This window comes from Ictalurus furcatus, chromosome 23, assembly GCF_023375685.1.
Source record: "Ictalurus furcatus strain D&B chromosome 23, Billie_1.0, whole genome shotgun sequence".
Lineage (NCBI taxonomy): Eukaryota > Metazoa > Chordata > Actinopteri > Siluriformes > Ictaluridae > Ictalurus > Ictalurus furcatus.
Window position 1 is genome coordinate 3,867,558 of NC_071277.1, and position 15,553 is coordinate 3,883,110.

Consider the following 15,553-nt stretch of genomic DNA (forward strand, 5'->3'; position numbering starts at 1 on the left):
AAAAAAAACCAAAAATTTGATGTATTTTAAAATAAAGCTGTTATACACACATATGTACAGCTGGGGCAATGTTAAAAATCTGTTTTTAAGCTAAGAGCTTGGTTAAGATTGACTCCATTGCTATGAATAGCAATATATTTCGCTAATGAATTCTGACAGCTATTGGTTGTGATGGTAGATTTTGAGAGATAAATTAATAAATAAAAACACAATTCCTCATGTTATATTAAAATGGGAGAAAAAAAAAATTGGAAATATGTACAGTGCCTTGCAAAAGAATCCAGACCCCTGAGCAATTCTCTCATAGTACTGAATTGCAAATGGTACGTTGAAGTTTGATATTTTATTTTAAAAACACTGAAAAAATCTCTTTTTTTTGAATTTATGTTTATGAATTTATGTTCAGAAATATTTTAAAGAACAAATGTCATATTCAACCCCTGTGCTGTGGAAGCTCCCGGTTTACACAGATGAAAGAAATTGCCCTAACAAGGACAGAATTACCTTAGCATTGGCATCCACCTGTGAATCATCAAGGTTCTGTGATATTTTCTGGATAAAAGCCTCATTGTTGAAGGCTCATTGGTCAGGCTGTGAATATGAAGGAAAATGAAGGCCAGTGAGCATTCCACAGAAGTTTGAGAAAAAGGAATACAAATGTATAGATCAGGGAAAGGATCGAAAATAATATCCAAGTGTTTGGATATCACAAAGAGCACAGTTGGTTCAATAATCAGGAAGAGGAAGCTGCATCACACCACCCAGGCGCTGCCAAGAATAGGCCGCCCCTCAAAACTCAGCGCTCAAACAAGAAGGAGACTTGTCAGAGAGGCCAACAATCACTTTGAAGGCGCTACAGAGTTCAGTGGTTGGGAGTGGATTAATAGTGCGCCAGTCAACCATATCAAGAGCAATGCATGACACTGGCTTGTATGGAAGGGTGGCAAGAAAGAAGCGGTTACTTAAAAAGTACCATCTAAAAGCATGAGCATGAGCGTGAAAGCATGCCAAATGGGAAAAGGTTTGTGGTCAAATGAGACCGAGATAGAGTTTTTTGGCCAAAACTCAAAGCACTATGTGTTGCACAAGCATAAAACCTCCTATGCCTCAAGACACACCATCTCTACAGTGAAGACACGGAACAACAATATCCGGACTCAGTTGTTATTATTCTTGGGGGTTTTAACAAAGCAAATCTCACACATGAACCGCCCAAATATAAACAGCACATTACATACCCAACCAGAGACAGGAACATCCTGGATCATTGCTACACAACAATAAAGGATGCATATCGCTCTGTCCCTAGAGCAGCTTTGGGACTCTCCGATCACTGTCTAGTTCATCTTCTTCCATCTTACAGACAGAAATTAAAATCAGCCTGTAGTAAGGACTGTAAAGAGACGGACCAATGAAGCAGATCTGGAACTACAAGCCTGTTTTGATTGCACGGATTGGAGTGTTTTTGAGGCTGGAGCCACCGACCTGGATGAGCTCACAGATACTGTTACATCATACTGTGAGGATATGTGCATTTTTACTAGGGCTTATTTAACGTTAACACTGGCAAACCGTGGTTTACAGAAAGCTTAGGCAGCTTCGTCAGGCCAAAGAGGATGCTTACAGGGGTGGGAGTAAATTCTTGTACAATCAGGCCAGGAACACACTAAATAAGGAAATCAGAGCGGCTAAAAGAAGATACTCTGAGTAGCTGGAAAACAAGTTCTCAGCAAATGACCCGGTGGCAGTGTGGATTGGCATGAAACAACTTACAAATTACAGGACTCTTACCCCCCAACCCTGTGGTGGACCAACAACTGGCTGACGACCTGAATGTGTTCTACTGTATATTTGAAAGACCCAATTTCACACCCCACACCCTCTCTGACCAACACTTCATACAAACACTAACACGTCCTGCAACCCCCCCCCCCCCATCTCCTGACACTCAACCTGCACTTATGACCTGTGAAGAAGAGGTGTGCCATGTCTTCCCGGAAACAAAAGACGAGGAAAGCTTCAGGCCCTGATGGCATTTCACTCGCGTGTCTCAGATCCTGTGCTAACCAACTGGCCCCCATCTTCACACAGATCTTCAATAGATCACTGGAGCAATGTGAAGTCCCATGCAACTTCAAATACTCAATCATCATTCCTGTCCCAAAGAAACCAAAAATCACAGGACTTGAAATGAAATCATTTGAGAGAATGGTGTTGACCCACCTGAAGGACATCACTGGACCCTTTCTACATCCCATTCAATTTGCTTATCGAGCAAACGGGTCCGTGGAGGATGCAGTCGACATAGGATTGCATCATATCCTGCAACATCTGGATAGACCAGGTACATATGCAAGGATCTTTTTGTGGACTTCAGTTCAGCGTTCAACACCATCATCCCAGCTATACTCCAGACAGCCTTTGAGACTGGGGAAATTCACTTCCACCACCTGTATCCACAATCAGCACTGGTGCCCCCCAGGGATGTGTGCTCTCCCCACTACTCTTCTGTTGCCACAGTTCTACTCAGCAGTCATTGAGTCTGTCCCCTGCACTTCAGTAACTGTCTGGTTTGATTCAACTACGAAATCAGATATCAGAAGATTAGAAAGGACAGTTCGGACTGCTGAAAGGATTATTGGTTGCCCCCTGCCCTCCCTTCAAGAACTATACACTTCCAGGATGAGGAGCAAGACTGGAAACATCACTCTGGACCCCATTCACCCTGCCCACTACCTTTTTGAACCGTTGCCTTCTGGCTGACGATTCAGAGCTCTGAGCACCAAAACTGTCAAGTTCAGGAACAGTTTTTTTCCCCCAGGCTATCCATCTCATGAACAGTTAAATTGCCCCATTGAGCAATAATTATGTGCAATACACCATTTAGTCTTTTTATATTTATCCAACACATCTTCCAACAACTTCCTCTGCCATTCCATTCCATTCTATTCAATTATTATTTATTTATTTATTTTTGTCTATGTCTTGATGCTGTTTTGTACTGTTGTGCACTGGAAGCTCCTGTCACCAATACAAATTCCTGGTTTGTTTAAGCATACTTGGTAATAAAGCTGATTCTGATTCTGAAATATGGTGGTGGCAGCATCATGCTGTGGGGATGCTTCTCATCAGCAGGGACCGGGCATCTTGTTAGACTTGAATGAAGTATGTATAGAGCAAAACATGGGGAAATATTGCAAGATAACTTGCTTCAGTCTGCTAAAAAAAAAAAAAAAAAAAAAAAAACCCTGAAGCTTGGGAAGAAATTTACCTTTCAGCAGGTCAGTGATCCCAAGCACAAGGCCAAAGCAACGATGGAGTGGCTCAGGAACAAAAAAGGTAAATGTTCTACAGTGGCCCAGTTAAAGCCATTTTTTCAATCCCATTGAGAATCTGTGGCACTATTTGAAAATGGCACTCTACAAGCATCACCCAACCAACCTGACCAACCTGGAGCAAATCTGCCAAGAAGAATGGGCTCAAAAACTGTGTGCAAAGCCGGTACATACATATCCCAAAAGACTTAAAGCTGTTATTCAGCAAATGGTGGCTCTACCAAATATTTAATGTGTGGGGGATGAATACTTACGCAAGCAAGTTATTTCAGTTTTTTATTTTTCATAAAAAATATTTCCAGCATAAATCTAGTCACCTTATAATAATTGATTTTGAGTTTCAGTGTTTTAAAATAAAATATCAAACCGAATTAAATTTCAGTGTACCATTTTGTAATTCTGTATGAGTTCACTATGAGAGATTGGTCAGGGGTCTGAATATTTTTGCAAGGTACTGTATAGATACAGTACAGGACCAGTCCTTGGGAGAGTAACAGTGGTCTTGAATTTCCTCCATTTGTACACAATCGGTCCGTCTGTGGCTCTTTAGAGATGGTTTTGTAAGCATTTCCAGCCTGATGAGCATGAACAACTCTTTTTCTGAGGTCCTCAGAAATCTCCATGATGCGCAAACGTGTGTTGTGAAGACCAGACTTTGATAGATCCCTGTTCTTTAAATAAAACAGGGCGCTCACTCACACCTGATCATATGTTCTGATAACTCCTAGCTTTTACGTGCGATTCATTAAAGAATAGAATTTCATTAACATCTAACTAGACTTAAATATGCCTCTTAATAAAAAATAAATAAATAAAAAAAGAGCAGGCGATAAAGCTGAATAACTAGACAGTCTGCGTGCAGTCTGTGTACCGCCGACTGAGATATTCCCAGTTCATCTGCGTTGCTGAACTGATCTTTTCCCACGGCTAATTTGCAGATCAAAATCTTGATCTCCGGCGGTAATGTGTTGCTTTTCTTGACTGCACTCTTCCTGAACTCGGCACTCATTGCAATTTCACTCACAGATGAGACACCATCTTGTTTAGAACTTATCTTCAAATACTTTGGACAGCTCCTAAGGTGTGAAGATGCGCCAGTATCAGGGCTAAAATGCTATATTGGGTTGCTTATTGGCAGAAAAACAAAAAAAAAATCAATCTTAAAGGAAATATCCACCTTGAACAACTTGTACATTAATCTACATTTAATTTCTTTCATTGACATGCTGGACTTTCTGTGGATTTCTACACTACCTATAAACAATTTGAGTACCTGCTGATACTGGTGCAGTTGGACTTATCCCTTCCCTTCAATTCTACCCAAAGAGAATAATGCAGTGGTACTTTAGTCCTTTAATCTGTCCTTTTCTTTCACCTTCTCACCTGTACATTGTACTCAAACACTTGTACATTCTACTCTAACCCTAACCCAGCTTTCGAAGCTTTAACTCGCTAATTCCGCCATCAGTGCCGTCATGCTCATCGTCTCACAGATTGCTAACCAGCCAAGTCGAGTCTTTGCCGTAACTCGGCACAACTGCGTCCTATAGCTGCATTGCATTATGGATCTTCGAGTCCAACGTTTGCATCAAAGTCTCCACTGTTTCTAAATTGGATTTCTCATTAATATAACGTCGCTGGACATGGCCGCTAACTGGTGACTGAGAAAAGAAACACTTGTCTTTTGTCTTTAGGAGCTAAGAGCAAAATCTGACTATCTCTCACGATTAAACACCCTCGTAACCGCGCCAGCGATGTCCGCACGCGATATCAGCACGGCACAACCCGCTAACTTCTCACAGGAATAACAAAAGTACAAAAAGACAACGCCAACCAACAAATCAGCCCCAGAATCAATAATCACATCCGAAATATTTCAATATAAACATGAACATTTGTCTCAGAGTGGATGTTTCCAGCTGTATGCTTCTCATCAATTTCGGGAGAATAACTACCCGTGCTTGGATGGATTTAATCGTAATGGATGATCACGTAGTGGTTGATTATCATTTTAATGCCTCGTTTATAATTGTCACCCTGTAGCTATGTTTCCATCGATGTACTTTTACGCGGATTTTTGGGATATCGGCAACACCAGATAGGAATAAATTCTCCAAAATGCGCCCTAAAAAAAAAACTTAATTGAAGCGGATCATTTTTTTAAATTATTTGATAAGACATGCGCATGAACTACGATGGAAATACATTTACCAAGTAAATTCCTCGATGCGCAACGAAAAAGCCGTGTGATTTTGCCTCCACAAATTATGTGATCGGATAATTGGCTCCGAAAAGTAAAGATGGCAGCGAGCAAGATGTGGCAGTTTCCCTGGAAGTGATGATTTTGTTCTCTTGAACACACGGGATGGAAACTGCGCTTTATTCGCAAATGTTTTAGGCGATATTGCAAGGTAACTTCGTTATGCGATATTCGAAGTCAGTACCGGGAGGCGGGGGGGCCTCGTTTCAGCATCTCTTGTGGAAATAAACCGATTTTCCGGTTCACTGGATATATGAAATATGGTAGCCATTTTGAAAGCTAGTAATGTGAGGTTAGACTCTTGGGGTCTCACTGTTTCTCCGCTGTATACCGTAATCACGCCCCATTAATGAAACTATAAACATCACACTAAGAAGAATTCATGTCTGCACGTGTGAATGACATTTACATTAGATTAGCACAGAAGTGTGCGACAGCGATGACCTTTCGGCGCAGAGAGCCTACTCCGTTCACATCTAAAATCGCCATGTTGGAATGGCTGCAATTGCAGAACGGTGATCGAGTCCCTGACTCACAGCAGCTGTCCATTCCTTCACTTAGACCTGTGAACATGTGAGCTCAGCCCCCTCCTTCTGTCCTCCCTCTCTCTCTCTTTTCTACCCTCTTGTGCAAGGTGCACAGTAGATAATATATATATATATAGTAAATAGTCACCCCTAACTTCTTTGTACACTCTTCATGTCAGCATGTCACTTAAGTACACATAGTGCCACTTGAAGTGGGTAACCTTTCTAAATTATCAGTGTAGACAAACGTGTGTAGGAGCAGAGAGCTTTGTATGCATATTCGTCACGCTCTCGATTCTTATTCGTCTTCATTTCCATTGCTTACCAACGTCTGTGCGTGGAATCTGTAACGTACGTGTATGCAGCTTTTTAGGCAATCTCCTGTCTAGCAAGGGATCATTTCAGTAAATGTTTCAGAAAAACAAGGTCCCAAAAAACATTTTTTGCAGTTGGTAGCATGTGTTTATAAATTCCTCAAGCCGAAAAGCTGCAGTGATGTATTTCTGCTTATATTCCTTTCATGTTGATGTAATAATTAAATTCTTAACCCTCTTATAATACATAAAAATTCTTCCCGGTTACCCTCCACTCTCCTGCGAAGGCATTGCACGGGGTTTTTTGAGCGTGGTTGTGGGGATTTGTGCGCAATTAAGCAGAAGAGCATTAGTGAGGCCGGGCAGTGATGTCGGGTGAGGAGGATTGTGGTTCAGTTGTCATTCCAGTTCATCCCAAAGGTGTTGAGGTCAGGGTGCCGTGCAGGCCGCATGAGGACTTACACGCCAACCTTGGAAAACCATGTCTTCACAGTGCGCAGGTGCACCGTCGTGCTAGAACAGTTTGGGCCGCTTAGTTCCATTGAAGGAGCGTTGTATTGTTACAGCACACAAAGACATCCTAGACAATCGCGTGCTTCCAAGTTTGTGGCAACAGTCTGAGGAAGACACACACGTGGGCGTGATGATCCCGTGTCCACAAACCTTCGGTCATATAGTGTATTTATTTTCCTACCCTGAATTATACTAAATATGCTTTTATTTGAAATGAATGCACAGGACTCTAGTGTGAATTCATGTTTTAGGCATGTGCATGGTAATTATTGTCATGCTTATTCTGCTGTAATTTCAGCTTCTCATAATAGAATGGTAGCACTCCCTCATCATCAGTGAGTTTCTGTCTGATTAAAGGGAGATGAGGACAGTGATCCTAAAGCGTTACGCAGGCCTTATTTTGGATCTGTTTAACAAATTGCAGATTAAAATTCTTCGGTGTTAGTTTAAAGATAAATCTCTGTGCCGTCACAAGCGCAGTTAGAGGCTGGGGCTTTTTTATTTCAGTACGAACCGGAACATTAGTTAAAGATGGTTGATATGTTTAAGAAAACAGAGATGTTCGTATACTATATACAACCCAAATTCCGGAAAATGTTGGGACAGTATGGAAAATGCAAAAAAAACAAACAAACAAACCAAAAGAGTCATTAGAAAATTCAGTTCACCCTGTATTATATTGAAAACACACTATTAAACACATTGTTTGATGTTTTACTTTTGTGAATTTCATTTATTTTTTGAAAATATACACTCCTTTCAAATCTGATGACTGCAGCACACTCCAAAAAAGTTGGGCCAGTCGACTGTTTACCACTGTGTAACAGCACCTTTTCTTTTAATAATACGTATTAAGTGTAAAATGTGTGCATATCTTTCTGCGTTAATGCTGCCCTCACAGATGTGCAAGTTACCCATACCATGGGCGCTGACACACGCCCATACCATGACAGACGCTGGATTTTGGACCTGACGCTGATAACAGCTCGGATGGTCCTTTTCCTCTTTGGCCCGGAGAACACGACGGCTCTTTTTTCCAAAAACTATTTGAAATGTCGACTCGTCGGATCACAAAACATGATCCCATGTGCTGCTGTCCATCTCAGATGAGACCGAGCCCAGAGAAGTCGGCGGTGCTTCTGGACAGTGTTGATGTACGGCTTCTGTTTTGCATAGTAAAGCCTTAACTTGCATCTGTGGATGCAGCGGCGAATGGTTTAGCAAAATATTACAGATTCATGACGGTTTTTAAGACAGTGACGTCTGAGGGATCGGAGATCGTGCGCCTTCAATAGTGGTTTTCAGCCTTGCCCTTTACGTACCGAGATTTGACTGGATTCCTTGAATCTTTTAATTATATTGTGCACTGTAGAAGGTGAAATGCCCAAAATCCTACTGATTTGTCTTTGGGGAATGTTCTTCTCAAAGTGTTGGATTATTCACTGACTCATCTGTCGGCAGATCGCCGAGCCTCGACCCGTCCTCGCTCTTGAAGGACTGGGCCTTTTTTTGGAGGCTCCTTATATACTCTGATTAGACGATTCCCTCACCTGTTTCACATCACCTTCTTATTTCAACTCGTCACATCGCTATTAGTCCTAAACTGCCCCGGTCCCAACTTTTTTGGAACGTGTTATCAATTTCAAAATAAACTGTCTTAAAAAAAAAACTATGCAGTTGATTAGATAAAACATTGAATACCTTGTCTTGACATTTTCAATACTGTCCCAACGGAATCGGGGTTGTATTATTCATAAACAGAAAAGCATCAGAGTTGTAAGTGACCGAAGACTTGGTCATGACTGTTTCTTTAGTGAATTATCCAAACCATGTGTGGAATTTATATGGGCAGCATTATGTAAAGACTGACACACTGATTATTATTAAGTTACTGCATGAAATTATGATCAAAAGACACATTAATCTCTCTAAGCTGTTATTATTAAGTTACGCAGGCTTAAGATATTTGGTGATGTCAGATTTCTCAGAAACACCATTACGCAACCCCAGGCTTATGTTGTTACTGTTTAATCATACGTTTCATAACATAAGTGAATTTGATTCATGGACCAGATACTTTTCCAACAAGCACCAATGCTGGTACTGAATCTGTAGTTTGGGACATAGCTATTGTTGTTTATCACTTTTCTTTATATTTATACCACAATCTTTACTCCAGTTGAGTTGGTATATGTCTGTTTTTTTCCATTCATATATCCTTCTGCAAAAAATTCAGCGTTCATATGAAAATTGGATAGGGAAGCTCGTATGTGCATATAATCCAGCCTTTTAATCTGTGTTCTTGGTTGGAGTGTAAATCACAGATTATATGGGTGGATTGGAAGGAAGCATCAATTTGAAAAAAAAATTTTTTTAAGATCTTCAGATTAGAGGTCGACCGATAGTCGGGCGGTACCTGCCGATAACCGGTTAATCAAGCGATAGTTTTTAAAATTGACGGGGAAAAAAGACCGAATCAACCGATTGTTTTTAAAAGTAAAATATTGCTGAACTTAATTACAAAAATAATCAGTAATGACTGTACCATGAAAATGTACTGTACTTTTGTAAAAATGAAATAACGTATAAATATTAATATATATTAACTATCGATAAACATTAAAGTAAATAAAAGATATACATCCAAACTGAACCAAAAAATAACACACCAAATAACAAATACAAATAAAGACATCCAAAATGAATCAAAAAACACTTCAAATAACACAACAAAATTTGGCAGTGATAGTTTTTTATTTCGCCTCTAGAGGTCACGCTTGTACTCTATAATGACAGCGGACCCTTTTCAGCCACTCCTGCAACAGATGCAACCGGGAAAAACTATCAGTGTTGATTTTTGCTGATAACAGTGGTTCCAGCAATCGGTTATCTGTGCCGATTAATCGGCAAAACCGATCAGTCGGTCAACCTCTACTTCAGATAACTGTTTTAATGCCTTGGTTAGTGACCCCTGCTCGATCTTATGTTCCTGCTCTCACAGGCCTTGAGTACATCAAGCAAAACTTCACTGAGCACGTGGAGGAGATTAAAGAAGATCCACCAAAGGAGGAGAAGAAGCAGAAGAAAGAGAAGTCTTCGACAGGCAGTCCTTTTTATCGCCGCGGCACGACTCCCTCACACTCGCCTGCTCACAGCGCGACTCCCTCACCTCCATTATCACCAACGAAGAAAAATCAACAAACAAGTACTGGTGTGACACGAAAGATTAGCAAGGAAAGCGCTACCGCAACCCGTAAAATTAGCAAAGACAACAGTGCTATATCCCATAAGATTAGCAAAGAGGAGAGAGCCACCACTGTAGCCGAAATTAGCAAAGTTCCTAGCGTCAAAATTCAAGATACCGCACCGCCAAAGCCGCCTAAGCTCAACGAACCAAGGGTAAACGGCCAATTACACACTGCTTATCATAGCTATTACGTGAAAACACAGAAGAACATCCCTCCGCCAGAGGAGCCGGAGGATGAAGAGCCTGAAATGACTCAGTCCAGTTTAGCACGAATGCCACCACCTCCGAAGTCAGTGCCGTCACCCACACCAAAACTAGAGACAACGCTCAGGAAACAAGAAAGTGTCAAACCAAAGAGTCTCGCTGAAACCAAGAAAGCCAGTGTGGAGATCACGAATGAGGTGTTAGAAGATAATACGGTAAGTGTTGTCTTCCCTGCTGTCTCTATCATATGTATAAATTTTAAAAAAAACATATCTTAAAACCCTTGCCTGTGTGACATCCCGTAAGGTATATCGCAATCGGAGTTGGTTTCTTTTGGCGTAATTACTTGTCTAATTTACATTCCAGGGTCCGAACTCTATTTTAGTTGCCATGGTGATGCTGTTGAATATTGGATTGGCCATCATTTTTGTACACTTTTTGACATGATTGCGCTGTGTTTCAGGTAAGCCACTATTTGTTGATTTTAAAACTAGACTTGGAAATAGTAGTTTGTTGTGAACGTAATAACGTTTTTATATTCCTACAAATGTAATCATGTTCTCGATCATGTGATCACATTATTGGATCACGAATCTATCCTCAGGCAATTAGATATGCAGGGTTGCCAGCGTCTACGCTTTATCTGTAGCATTCACGATTTTTGACCCCGTGCTACGGTGATATGGGAGACACTTACAGCGGGGGGGAATAAGTATTGGACGCGTCAACGTTTTTTTCAGTAAATGTATTTCCAATGAAATTTTCACCAGACATCGGTATTAACTCAAGAAATCCACACATATAAAGAATTCACAACATTAAAAGTCCATAAATATGGTTATGTGTAATAAAGTGGAATGGCACAGGTATGGAAAATGGATGGATTGAACAGTAAACATCTTTCACTACAGTTGTAGACAGTGTATTATTATATGGATATGGACAAGACTGCATCACGGACATGCACTAAGGGTTTTTGTAGTAAAATTATTCTCTCTCTCTCTCTCTCTCTATCTGTTACGATTATCTTGTTAGCTACACTGTGTTGGCACTTATGCATACGCAAATATAAAGGATGAAATTACACCTTGTGTAACACTAATACCATCCTAATAGGGCTGAAGTTTGTGCAGAAACATTTGATCTTGACCTTTATATTAAAGAAATTGTTGGTGCACCTTGTAGGTGTTAGAGACTATAGCTCTTGATTTTTTTTTGTCTACTTGTACTCTGCTCTCCTGATCACAGGACTGTTGTTGGCTGGATATTCTTGGTTGGTGGACTATGACACTGAGGTGTTTAAAGGTGACCGGTCCTGCTGTGAGAATAATCCACCATCCAAATAATATCTGATCAGCAGTACCAGATATTTACATTTATGGATGGGGTTGAACAAGGCTTATTAATTACGCAGAGCAACAGATGGGCCACAGACTGTACATCTACAAAGCGACCGATATACAGCTATAGCATAGGCGGCTCTACACTGCCACGCGAAAGTTTCTGAACATTCTAGACATCTTTAAAAAGCATTTTTTGACCTCAGTAAATGACCTCATACTCTGAAACCTGAAAACCTAAGCAAAGATATAAGTGAACTGAGAGTTGCGTGTTATTAAATGCTTATACCACAGCACTGTTCTTGAATCTGATTGGTCAAAGGTATTATTGCTGCTATAACGGCAGCTGAGTGTGGTTGGCAGTAATTAAAAGTAAGGGTTTATATTAAAGCGCTCATTGTAATACATTATCGTTTTTTATATCGTTTCTTATTCACAGAGACTTGCATGGTGAATGGTTTATAGTTTATATATTCACCTTAGAAAAATCATATCACTGATAATGTGAAGTTTTCTTCTTTATTATGTTTATTTCACATTTATGGAAGTCTCCGGTGCCAGCTCTTTGTAAGAGTCAATACGTTTTCCACCATAGGAAAGTTTTCAAAACAAGGGAGTTTGCATTTTCCGGTTTCTCAGTAACATGACAAGCTGGGCTTTTTTTTTTTTTGTCTTAGTAACTTGAAGAGAGAGAGAGAGAGAGAGAAAGAGAGAGAGAAAAAGAGAGGCTGATAGGAAAACAACTGTTTATATATTATACACCAATCAGCAATAACATCAAGTCCACTGACAGGTGAAGTGAATAACGTTGATTATCTCATTACAATGGAACCTGGCAAGGGGTGGGATATATTACACAGCAAGTCAGCAGTCAGTTCTCGAAGTCGACGTGGATGTCGGAAGCAGGAAAAATGAACAAGTGGAAGGATCTGAGTGACTAAAAAGGACCAAATTGTGATGGTTAGACGTCTGGGTCAGAGCATCTCCAAAACAACAGGTCTTGTGCGGTGTTCCCGGTATGCAGTGGTTAGTACCTACCAAAAGTGGTCCAAGGAAGGACAACCGTTGGACCGGCGACAGGGTCATGGACATCCATGGTTCACTGATGCACGCTGGGAGCGAAGGCTAGCCCGTCCGGTCCGATCGCACAGAAAAGCTACTATAGCACAAATTTCTGAAAAGGTTCATTCTGCCTACGATAGAAAGGTGTCAGAACACACAGTACACCACAGCTTGCTGAGTATGGGGCTGCGTAGCCATCTGTGCCAGATACCACAGCACACCTTCAGAGGTCCTGTGGAGTCCATGCCTCGACGCGTCAGAGCTGTTGTGGAGGCACAAGGGGGGACCTACACAAGATTAGGCAGGTTAATGTTATGGATACAGGAACTATCCTGTTTCACAAATGTTCCACAACATTAAATGGAACTGCAAGCAGTTTAAAAGCATGGCATGTCATTCATTAACCAATCAAAAATGTATTAAATGTCAAGTCACTGTGGTGTAAGAGGAATAAAATACGTCGGGGCGTACTGTTATAGGAAGATGGCCCACTTGAAGGTGGTAACAGTAACTCTACTTCATCGGGCCATAGGACCCCATCTCGTCATGGATTATTTTCCTAAAACTACACACCCCTTCATGTATATACTATAAAGGGAATTATTGGAACAATCTAGTGAGAAAAGGCTAGTTTTTTTTTTTTATTTAGCACACAATTTATATTTTACGTTTGGGGCAATAATAGCGATTAAACTGTTATAACACATACAATACATACGGCAGTAGACTAAAATGACAATTAACCAAAAATTGTACTGACTGTTATTCTAAATGCCGATTTTGTACTTTGTCGCTTATTTTTACTTACTTCATTCTTCTTTAATATGTGTTTTCCCCTTGTAAACACTTTCATTACACAAGTACACGTAAGACTGGACTGCTATTTCTTTCAGTGGGACTTCCTGCAAGCTGTAACCTTCTAATCATTTGTATTCCTCAGTCATGGAAATAACACAGTGTTACATTAAACCGGCGCTGGTCCTTGGCCGTGGGAGCAACAGAGGAAGTTTTGGAAAATAAGAACGCCTTTGGAGGACGACGTAACTTTTCATGGCTCGTTTAGCCGTGTGAAAGATTGACTGTTCGGAAGAAAGAAAAAGAAAAAAAAAGAAAAGCAACAAGAAATAAGGAGAGGTGTGTGTGAGAGAGAGAGTGTTTAGGGTGTGCTGATCCTAGCTGGCCGCTCTGTGTGGAAACGTTCAGTGCACTTTTACATGACAGGCACAAACAGCTGCCTCGTTTCTTCCCCGTCTGTCTTTTTGGGTTCGGAGATTTATGCTCGGTGCCAGAGGAATGTGTTCAGTGGACTTTCCACGCTAGTCAGAGAAAAACGAACACGCCATCGGCCTCCATCGCCGGTCTTATAACATTACACAAGCGTTACTGTTACTGTGGGTAGGCATGTGCTCAATATAATGACAGTTTTATGATATTACAAATATTTTTTAAAAAATATTGCTTTTAATAAGTTTTCATTACTTTGCAAATATTATTTATCAGTCCATATTCTCCAGACTTTATCATAGGCAGGAAGTGTTACACATAATATTATAATGTGTGTTAAATATCGTGATATATCATATAATTGATTATCAGCACATGTCTATCTGTAGGAGAACGGTAGCATTTCATTCATTTTTCTCTGTTGTCCTCATGCGCTCAGACACGGATGTATTTCAGTTCTCCATTATTTTTGCTCTTTATAAAATTTTTCAGAAAGAAGTTGTTGTATAAAATGTGCAATATGAGTTTTTAATTATTTTTTTATTTTATTTTTATTTTTTTTTTCAAAATTATATATCACACCATCCAAGGGCTTTTAGTCAGCAGCTCACTTTGTTCCATAATTGACAAAATTACAGAAGAATAAAAGGAAATGAAAACGATATGACGATTAAGATGGAGAGTCTACTGTAATAAGAATCGCCATGCGCACAGACACATGGGTGAATATTGTTTACTAAAGTGTAAAGGAGGTGAAAACATTTATCCTGTATGTATTTGTGAATTGAGCGTCGCTCATCCTGCATGCAGTTTCTTTGATTTGGTGCATTGACGTTCACATTTGGTGCACCAGGCACGTGCCGATAATCGCCTAACATTGTATCACGATTTACATTATATTAAAAAAAATTTTCACTATTAATATTTAAACTGTTCCTCTGAATGAGGATATATTGGTTTATTTAATTTATATATATATATATATATATATATATATATATATATATATATATATATATATATATATATATAAAGCGACACCATTTTAGGAAATGAAACAAAGAATATAAGAACTACGTCTTCAAAGCCAACCTTAAAATAATTCATGAAATAAAATAAATAACAATTTTGCCACCATGACGTTTCCGAATGCTGCATATTACAGTATCGGTTCAAAGCGCAACAAGTGCAACCCATATAAATACACAAAGTCGCATCACTTCTGTCGATACTCTTTTAATAGCACTTTCGAATTATATCATATAATCGATTATCGGCACATGCCTACGAGTGAGCAGTGAGAAGTAGATGAAAAATTATTTTAGGTAAAAAAAAATGATGTTTTAAGTAAAAAAAAAAGTTCTGAGCTTTGTTTGCATGTTAGAAAACAGAATCTTCACAATTCTTTGTTTGGTGTTGAATTAACCCTTTCAGACCTGTTTGTTTTTTTCTAAACACAAAACACTATTGAAATTCTTGAAAATCTACCATTTCACACCTTATTCTTAATTCTGATGTCACCGAATA

The 15,553-nt window shown here is 39.8% G+C and overlaps 1 protein-coding gene across 2 annotated transcripts in view; it reads left to right on the forward strand.

Moving 5' to 3' along the window:
• Positions 1-15,006, forward strand: part of jph1a (junctophilin 1a) — a 43,369-nt gene extending 28,363 nt beyond the window's left edge. Inside the window, exons 4-6 of one of the 2 annotated variants that reach the window (XM_053611785.1) lie at positions 9,951-10,615; positions 10,767-10,863; positions 13,743-15,006. In XM_053611785.1, the coding sequence (XP_053467760.1) occupies positions 9,951-10,615; positions 10,767-10,847 (746 nt within the window). In that variant the 3' untranslated portion in view covers positions 10,848-10,863; positions 13,743-15,006. Of the gene's footprint in view, positions 1-9,950; positions 10,616-10,766; positions 10,864-11,648; positions 13,719-13,742 lie in introns of those variants that run through there. The other variant, XM_053611786.1, reaches the window with a different exon arrangement.
• The last annotated feature ends 547 nt before the right edge of the window (positions 15,007-15,553 follow it).